General features: G+C 39.5%; 1 protein-coding gene across 1 annotated transcript in view; it reads right to left on the minus strand.

Moving 5' to 3' along the window:
- Positions 1-1,683: 1,683 nt before the first annotated feature.
- Positions 1,684-10,477, minus strand: part of DSG4 (desmoglein 4) — a 40,804-nt gene continuing 32,010 nt past the window's right edge. Inside the window, 5 exon segments of the mRNA XM_088019396.1 lie at positions 1,684-2,451; positions 5,169-5,377; positions 6,689-6,752; positions 6,905-7,044; positions 9,719-10,024. Of these exon segments, the coding sequence (XP_087875522.1) occupies positions 1,684-2,451; positions 5,169-5,377; positions 6,689-6,752; positions 6,905-7,044; positions 9,719-10,024 (1,487 nt within the window).

Genomic DNA, 10,477 nt, shown 5'->3' on the forward strand with positions numbered 1-10,477 from the left:
ACTTAAACTTCACAAAACCTATTGTCTTTTTTTTGAAAGATACTTCTTCTTCCAATTAGGAAATAGCAAAGACCATGCAACAGGCCAAACTTGATCCTCTCCATGTCTGATGAAGTTATAGTATGGAAACCCGGGCCAGAGTACCCAAGCAATGGCTTCAAGGTTCTGTACCACAACCTGCAGGTTGTGGTCATTTTTACCTCTCCGGTTCTAAATTCCTCTTCTGTAAAATGAGAGAATTGGGCGAGAGATTATGTGAGATGCTCCAAATTCTACAGTAGTTTTATTTATAAAGGAACAAATTAGGCAAGAAACACTATAAATATTTCCTTCCAAAAGGAATAAGCCCTGAAAATAAGTTTATTTCATTTACCTTATTTTACGAGTCACATTATAGTTACTACTATATAGTTTACATATTTTACAGAATTAAATAAAATGATCTTGCTAGAACTTGTTTTTCTCAAGCCCGCTTTATACCTACTAAAAGTAAGCAATCTGTGCATTGTGTTTCCATTTCATTCATTCAACATAAGAAACAGTATTAAAAAGAGAAACACAACTTGGTAATGGACTTAAATATTTTGTTAATTATTCTTGGTAGGAACTCAAATCTGTATCCCCAGAGTTTTAAGTCTAGAAATGCATTAGAAGTTCTAGGAAGATAGAAATCATGTTTGTCTTCTTCATCTATTTATTCATAGAGACAAGACTGGCACTCAATACATAGTAGCTTCTAAGAAAATATTGTTGAATACATGCATAACTACCAGGTGCTTTGCAGAATATCTGATCACCAAATCAAAGTTCTATGACTTGGTCAACAAAATGGAGAAAACCATATTCATATGGTTTTCTGACATAATTAGCAAGAATAGAAAAAACATTCTCTGCAAGAAGGAAATACTCTAATGCTTTCCCTAAGAACTGTTTGTACTCTACTGTTGTCATAATTCTTTTTACTCTCCTGAATTTACAGTTACTGATATAAATCAATAAAGTGCGATAAAAATTCATCCATATTGACTTATGTATATATGCATATCTATACATATGTAATTCTTTTCAGTGAACCATTTTCAGTGATGCACTCAGCTGGCAAACTCTTTCCCTGTATTATATTAATCATGCCCTAAATAGTGCATATCTTGAGAAACTGTTTGAAGGGACAAATGATTTCAGATTGCTAATGAGATGCTCTATTTTCCTTTTCAATCTCCTTTCAGAAATGTACACTTCATTCACTTTTTCAATTAAAAATTTTTAACAGAAATATTTCTCAAGAGATAAATACGACTGGTAAATACAGGCAAGACTTCTTTTGCAGCCTCCAAGAAGAAGGGCATCCTGGCTTACATGACCAGTCCTATAGGCCTGAAGACCTCTAAGATTCGCCTTATGAGTTATGTGCTATTTATTAGACAGTATCAAAGGATAGAACACATTTTCTTTAAGTTTTTGGCACATTATTTAAAACCAGAAAGAATTATAAAAGGCTTATAACTAAAGTGCTTAGCCATATTCACCCCCTAAAAGATATATTCAAAGAGTGGCACTGACCTTAGGATATCTGAATATTTGTTGGCTGTTAAAACGTTAAATATAGTACATTATACACCTTTGATGGATATGTTGGTGATTACAAAGTGCAAGGTCTCCCTATAGAATACTGACCCAAAACACTTACTGTTGGGAGTAATGTATGTTACTATACCGTGTTACTCTGTGTCGAGATGTCATTGGGGATGTGGAACCAGTGGTTTGGCTTATGTGAATGTTGGGACTTACCATTTGTGTCACTTGAATTTCGGGCCCTACCAAAATACCGCCACTCATTACAGGTCCCATACAGCCATCATTCATGCTACCACAGCTCATGTCAGGCATACTAGGACTAGACAGCAGTCTCTCAGTATAGATTACATTGTGTGTGTTGGCTAACTCAGCAGGTACACAGATATTTCCTTGAACATCATAGACAGGTGCCATTACTGTTTCTGTCACTACAACATTAGGTGCGAGCTGAGGATCGAAAACAATTGTAGTGGGTTGCATACATTGGTCAGCCGTTGTGTAAGTCTCAGTCACTACAATATCCCCATGGATCATGGGTTCAGGTATTGCCATTTCTGCCTGGAATTCAGCCTCTGAGAGAGTCATTCCTGAGGAGTCATTAACAAAATAATTAGGCCCCAGCAAAGGCAGGTCAGTACTGATAGGTATACAGGCCTGCTGTGAAGGAAATGGCTCAATTTCTGTATCTAAGCAGATTTCAGCCAGAGTCCTGAATTTTGGATCTAAAGTTTCCATGCAGCTTTCATCTAAATCATCCACAATCCAACTGCAGCAACCAATGGAGCCAACGGGAGACCCCACTCCCTCGTGGTCATAAATGAGCAAGCAGTCGTTTGCTGGCCGACCTTCGTCTTCATCTGCATAAGCATACGCTTTCTAAAATTAGAAGAAAATGGAAATTAGAAGTTTCTTTTCCCTTAAAGTAACCAAAGAATAACAACAGTGCTTTAGAGGTGTTTGATTTGAGATTTTAATGGAATGAACTGAAAAAAAAAAAACCAAAAAACTGATGTTTTTTGCTGAAATTCTAAATGGAATTTTTAAAGGAGATCAGTCTGTATTAATGGTGCATAGAATTTGAATAAATGTGCATTGTTCTTATTCGAAAGCTAACAAATAATTTCTACATTTTATTCAGATTTTGACAATCTAGATTTGTCAAAAGCAAGGTTTTAGTTTTTTGGATTTATAGTCTTTTGTTTCTGAGGTGGTCTAGAAATAACAAAATATATTTAGTTATATTCAACATGTTATTTACTTAAGGAGAAATAGTTGATCAACTTGGAATAAAAGCACGTATAAAGATATCAATATCTTTAAGTTTCAGAGACTTATGTCCAAATGTTCAGTGGTTTTATGTGACCTAAGTGAAGAGACCCAAGATGTCTTTGGAGTTAGGTTAACAGGAAAAGACAATAAGAGGTTACCTACTGTGACTTTTAATTTTTTTTTAATGACAACCCTAGGAGCCCTCTATGTAGAACAGATGAAAGGGAACTTCTCTATTTGAAGAGGTTGGGGTGGCTGCTAGTTCTCTCCTCACTTTCCCTCAGCCGCTGTGGCCCTGTTGGGTTCCATGAAATCCCCCAGGACCTGCTATAATCTTACCCCCTCTCTATTTTATAAATAAGGTAACCGAAGGCCCAGAGAAAGTGAATGGTGTGCCCAAGACTCAAATAATTGTAGAATGCTACCTCAAGTCCAACTATCCTTTTTACACTACATCATGTTGCCTACCCTCCAGTCTGTACTATGTACTAGACTCTAAATTCTACCATTGGAAATAAATGGTTTTAAGTCTTGAAATCAGTTCTTCATGAGTTTGGTATTACCTTAAAACTTTGTTGTTTAATATTTTTTAACTATTATTTTTTATTTATCTGAGAGAGAGAGAGTGCAAGTTGTGGGGCAACGGCAGGGGAAGAGGGAGAAGCAGACTCCCTGATGAGTAGGGAGCCTGACGTGGGACTCGATCCCAGGACCCTGGGATCATAACCTGAGCTGAAGGCAGACGCTTAACCGACGGAGCCACCTGGGCGCCCTGCCGTTTAATATTTTGAAGTGACACCTCCGTAAGAGGATAATCCCCTCCTGCGTGGGGCACATGTTGGCTGTAGGGGTGGAGGGTGGTGGTGTAAAATGTGGCAGGAAGGAAGCACTTCACCATTCTGCAGGTTCCACCTAGTAGAGGGAGAGTCTGTGCCTCACCACCTCTGAAATGTAGTGCCAATTTTTAAGTGTAGAGCTGAAATATTTGGGGAAGGATGACCTCAGTGTACACAGAGAAAGGAGAACATATTTTAATTTTATTTGACGTATCAGAATGCCCAGTACAATTTTGATGTTAATGGTAAAGCTTTTTTAAAATGAGTGTGATTTTTATGAATGATTCGTTAAATATAATTTCTATGACATTTCTATGATACATATATAATTTGTGCCCATTTATTGAGTATACTAAGTGGTATCAATCACTTATTATTTATTTATTTTTTAAGGATTTATTTATTTATTTAATTGATAGAGAGAGAGACAGCGAGAGAGGGAACACAAGCAGGAGGAGTGGGAGAGGGAGAAGCAGGCTTCTTGCCCCAGCAGGGATCCTGATGCGGGGCTAGATCCCAGGACCCTGGGGTCATGACCTGAGCCGAAGGCAGACACTTAACGCCTGAGCCACCCGGGCACCACTCGATCACTCATTTAAATAGTCGATGCTATTCATGCATAGTCTGTGATAGTATTTGTAACCACCAATTTTAGGAAAGAGCTTAGAATTACCACAACATCCTTAGCATCTTGTTGTTGTTGTTAAGATCAGTGGTGAAACTCATGTATTACCATATAGGGAGTAAAACAGGCTAGTTGAAATGTGATATGAAATGGATTGCTAATTAAATGAAATAAGCATACTTAGTAGGGATTCACAAGGGGTTTATTTATCTTTTGTGCTACTCTGTTAGGCCAATCTAATGCCTATGGAGCTTTCTTCTTTGGAACGCTCATAGACCCATGATCCCTTCTCTTAGTGAGGGACAGGTATCCTTGGGATAGGGCACTGGATACAGAATAGGAGACAGGGATTCTAGGCCCTGATCTATCATCAAGTCATGGTGATGCTCTGTTCCTGAGTTACCATTCTCTTCCTTCCCCTGTCCTAGCCTTTAATCTATTTTTTTCTACTTTCTATTGGAGATACCTGCAGAGCAGAGCAGGAAGGACACTGTAAAGACAGGACACAGATACACATTTTTTTTTCTTGATCAGGATCCTCCTGTTTTGCTGCTAATATGGGAAACAAAGTAGGAAAACCAGAAGGAAACAGAAAACAAAAAAAAAAAAAGGGAAAAGTGAAGTAGGGAATGATGAGAGATGCTAGCCTTTTCCACAATATTAAAATGGATGTATGTCAATTGAATATGAAATGCATTTGGTGAATTGGCTTTCTGTATCTTAAGGAGAAATGAAATACTTTCTTTTTTTCCTGATTGGGATAGAGTTGAGAATAACTGAACGTATTTCAGAAGAACCTACTGCCATTGTTGTTATCATTCAGTCTCAAGACTATTTTGAGTAACCGTGTGCAGGGGGATTACCTCAGAGAAATAGCTGTCCAGGAAAGCCATGTTCAGGCCCGTGTCTGCATATTCCCACTGGGTCCCTATTGTGGAACTCCTTCTCCGTCGGGCTCCTGCTGGGTCTCCCACGGCCAGGCCAGCGACTGTCCCCAGCCCTGTGTTGAGTTCCACTCCTGACACACCTCCTTCCACCGTTCCTCCGCCCGCATAGGTGTTAGTGTAGATTTCTGAAAGGAGAGAGTGTTCAGGTGACAGTGCTTGCGTGGTCTGCCCTGTTCATCCATCGGAAACACTGCCGGCCACTGTGTGCCTTGTTACACACCGCATCTACCTGCATGAGCAGGTCCTGGAAAGCAAGGCAAGGGGCCATTCGAATTCTACCCAGTCTCAGGCTGGCTGATGAAATAAAAGTAAATGGTACAGAGGGAGCCAGCTTTCGGACTTTGGCCTCGCATTTGCACAAGCTTCTCCCCTAGACTCACAAGTGGAGAGCTCGCCAAGAAAGAGCAGGACCTCCGCCTCCGCCCGGGGCTCTCCATCGCTGCTTCTCGCAAGCTGCCCCGGGTGTCGGAGAGGGCTTGCACCCCACCCAGGAACCTTCCACAGCAAGACCAGCAGAAATGGAAACAGTCCTCGTTCACCCCAGCGCTGGAGGAACAGCTGGCTTCCAGAGGCATGTTCGCCCCCCAGAGTCTGGTTTGGGATACTAAGGAACCACCACTGAGAAATCTCCTGTCTGCTCTCGAATTGGGCAACCTCTCCTCTTTGTTCAGTCATTGCCCACTAGCTGGGTATTTTACAGTATTGCTAGGTGCACATGGAGCTGGCAAATTAGGAGAATATAACTGGTGAGGCAAATGCACGTGTGGATTTAAGAAAAGTGCTTCCGTGTATATTAGAAGAGCATATTTGCTGCTTTTTCTGTTCTCTTATTTTTTTTGAACAGCTTGCATTACAAATAATGGCTATAATAGCACTCTGTGCAAAGCACTGTTCTAATGTGTATTTTGTGATATATATATATAAACTTTGTATGTATATGTATATGTGTATATTTTGTGATATATATTCACATATCACACATATACATATATAATATCTAACTTATATAATATCTAATACATACATTATATATCATCCATATGTGTATGTGTGTGTGTGTGTGTGTGTGTGTGTCACTCTTTACAGTGACACTTTGAAGTAGATATTATCACAAACTCAGTTTCAAAGATAAGGCAGTTGAGGCCCAGAGAGGTTAAGTGCTGCCCAAAGACATAGCTGGGCATCAAACTCAAACATTCTAGTTCTAGAGTTTGCCTTTTAAATTGCTACACCATACTCCGCTGCCTGTAGTTTAAGAAAAAGAGAGTGCTAACTTCAAACAAGTAACTTTCCCTGTCTTTATACTGTCATCCAAATAGATTGGCAGACATACTGTTTTCTTTAAAATTACTTATACATGAAATTTATCTGGTGGAATAATTTTGTAAAGTAAAAAAAAAAAAAAAAAAGAACAACAGAATTTGTTGTCCACTGACCAGAAGAATCGATACGATCCTGGGTATTAGAAGCTGTCATGGGTACACATATATTTGACACATCCTGAAAAGAAAGAAAAATATTTTTAAAATGCATGCTTTATGTTAAACATATAAAAACTGACATATTTTTATTTTTGTGTCTTGTATAGTTGTCAAGACATGCTCAGTTCCACTGAAATCCCACACTTCCCTGGAACATGTCAGTGCACTCACCCTGTCCTCGGGATGGGCGCCTTCTATCCTCCAAGCCTGCATCACTCCATCTCCCCCTTCTGGCACAGGAGCAAACCTCGTCCCCAGGCCTTGGGGCTGTCTTCTTTTGCAACAACACATGAGCAGCAAGAGTGGTGACACTACCCAAGAAAGTGGAAAGAGAGTCCACACATATTGCCCAATTTAGGAAGTCACTGAATGTCTCCTTTTTTGAAAAACGTGGCATTATATTGAGAACCAAAGGGTTAAATGCAAGTGTAAGAAAGCATCAGTTTTCCCTAAAGGATTGAATATACATATCCATGTTTATAAACACCAAATCACATAGACTTTTGAAGCTAGGCATCATGTAATCAGGGTTCTTACTGATAGATTAGGAAATAAGGGTCTTTCTTCCCTCTGCTCTAGCACTCCCAGCTGGTTGCTGGCAGAGCCAGGATTCAAATCCAGTTTTCTGATTCCTAGCCCCTCATGTACACACATATAATTGTCTGTGTCTGTATATGTATTTGCTAGATATATATACATATGAATAAATATGTACTTATCTCCAAGAGCATGTGTAGATGCGCAGGTACCTGGATATGTATAAACGTACACATAGACTGTCTCTGTGGATATGTATATATATCTATTTGCATATCCATATAAAAACCAATATATACAAACCTATGTAACCAAAAGTCATATACATACTTATAAGTTAAATACATAATCAGTATATGCTATCAGAAGGACTGAATACAAATTTCAGTATAGGACCTAGAAATAGGTCTCCTCTTCAACCCTTATACTTATACTTTGAGTCAATCAAATATCACCCACTAAATTTAATTGAGCTATTTACATTTATTATTTTAAGATTTTTGTCTACAAACTATAATGAAAAATTTACCTCAATTCTGCACTTTAATCCATAAATATCGACTTTTTTTAAAGATTTTATTTATTTATTTGACAGAGAGAGAGACAGCAAGACAGGGAACACAAGCAGGGGGACTGGGAGAGGGAGAAACAGAGTCCCTGCTGAGCAGGGAGCCCGATGCGGGGCTCGATCCTGGACTCGATCCCAGGACTCCGGGATCATGACCTTAACGACTGAACCACCCAGGTGCCCCTAAATATCGACATTTCTTAACTTTTCTAAGATTCTAGTATATACTCAGTTTAGTTCTTTGGGTCCACTCTAGTTGTTTTTTTATACTTTCCTAATTCCCTAGTATAACATGCATTCCACTGAGTTAGTTAGAGGTACCGATGCAAATATCAAAGCTGCTAAATCAGGGCTTTTATCGATTTTGTTGAAATAGTTAATCTCACTTGGAGCAAACATCAAAAGTCTTAAATGAAGCCCCTTTGAGAAGATATTTTGGGCGGGGACCCCTCCTCTCTCCATCACACTACTCCTCCCCCACCAGGCCACAGCCTGGGCTTTTCTGTTGAGAACAAATAACTTTTTCCACAAGGGTATGCCCCTTCTACAATCGACTTCACAACTCTTATGCTTTCTTGGCCTAATTAAGGAGGAGGCGTGAAATTTTGAGTGTTAGTCCACTGGGAATGTGGCTGATCCTGGGTTTTTATCCCTGAACTGCACATTAGCCTCAGCAGAGGGCTTACACATGCCACACCTGGGGTCTCATCTTGATTACTCCTGCTTGAACAGGATTAATTTTAAAGATGGCCAATGATTCTGATGTGCAGCTGAGACGGAGACTTGGTGGCTTAAAAGCAAGCTGACACCTCGACTCATTTGCTATTGGGCATGTTCTGGGAAAATATCTCTAATACCGTTATGATAATCACTCATGATCTTGGTATAATCTTGAAAGTTCATATTAATTTAAGAAAGAAGGTCTGCTCAAAAGTCATGTTATTTTTTCATTCCTCAAAATGGTAAAGTTTCAGTGTGTACTTCTCCATTGAAACATATTCATATTATAGTTTGAAGGATTTGGTCTGCTTTAATTTTAGAATCCAGGTTTTTGATGTCCACAAAATCTAAAGTATTGCAGGCGCAGCCTAAAATGTATTAATTCTCTGAGGATCTACATGTTTTAAAAAATGATATAGGCAGTGGAGGACCCTTTTGGCGGTGTTTGCTTAGGGACCTCACCATTCCTATGACCCTGGTCCTACTTGCAGACACTCCTATCAAGAGTCCAGAGGCTCATTTTCTCTTCTAGGCTCTTCTGCCTGCTTCTTATTATGCCAGCATGAACAGGTCACCTGATGTCACACATCCTCACTGATTTCTCGTTGCCTGTGGACTGAAGCCCAGAATGTTTGGCTTATCGGGAACATTCCTGCATGATGGCTCCCAGCTTGCCTTGCTGTCCATTTCCTGAGTGTTCAATGCCTTTCCATCCCTCTCCTTGTTTATGTTTGTGTTGTTCCTTTCAGATTTCCCTCAAATGCCATCCTCCTTCTAAGAAAATCTTCAGTGTGTAGGGTCTGGGTCAAAGCCACTTTCTCCATAAAGACTCCCAACCTTTCCCACTTGGACTTGAATTGCTTCTTACCTCTCTTAAAGCACGTTGCTGAAATTTTCATGATGGGATTTACTCCATGTTTTGCTGTATTATATTTAGAAATTTGCTTGTGTTTTTCATCTCTATGACCCTCACTAATTCTAGTTATCGTTACTGAACAAGTACGCGCCCTTATCAGTCCCACTGTTTTCTTCCACATTCCCCTGAGAATTGCTACAGATACCAAAAGGACATGGCCAAATGAACCTAGCCACCGCAGTGAGCCTGGTTACATTCTTATTTTGAAAAATTGCTGAAAAGGGGGATTTGATCCAGTACTTACAAAGTAGTAGTAGGAGTCCCGTAGCGATCATGCCAATCCCTGTCGGTCCGAGACCGACATTTGAACCCCCAGCTTGTTCATCAGTAACAGTCCCATATATGTCACTGGTAGCTGAGCTGCCGTCCTCTACATTGATGCCTGTGGTACTAGAATACAAGCACATGTGGTTGTTGTCACAATCACAGGCCTCTAACACCACAATCTGTGGCAATTCGCACACTCGGTTATAGCTGTCCTTCACTATGATTGGGGTTTGGTAAACTATGGGATTTAAAGGCTGTCCAGCCGTCAGGATTGCAGAGGTAGCTGAAAAGGAAGAGAGGAAAGAGAAAATAAACTGAAATTCCTTGCGGTAACCCTTCTTAATACCCAAGACTCACCTAGGGCCTGATTTTTATCATGTTCCCTTAGTCATACAGCACCCTCTACTTATTTTTTTTTAATATTTATAATGAATTGTTGAATACTTCTTCCTGCTGAATTGGTATTTCTCTGAAGCAGGCTAGGACCCTGTTGATTATTTTCCAGAGCAACAATATTTGGCATATTATATAAATATTTGATAAATATTTGTCCAATGAATGAAGACTATCGAGCAGAAAGGCATATTAAAAGTCTTCTATTTAGGATTATGGTTTGCAAATACCCTCCTTAAGACTTGTTGATCTCTTATTCAAAGTCGCTGTTCTATCATTTAAATTTAAATGATTCCAATAACTATTATTTTCCTAAATCTTTTTGCTACCATTGCCTATCGAT

Source organism: Eumetopias jubatus, unplaced genomic scaffold (genome assembly GCF_037043125.1).
Source record: "Eumetopias jubatus isolate StellerSeaLion01/CBP00866 unplaced genomic scaffold, mEumJub1_p1.0 scaffold_16, whole genome shotgun sequence".
In the NCBI taxonomy this organism is placed as follows: domain Eukaryota; kingdom Metazoa; phylum Chordata; class Mammalia; order Carnivora; family Otariidae; genus Eumetopias; species Eumetopias jubatus.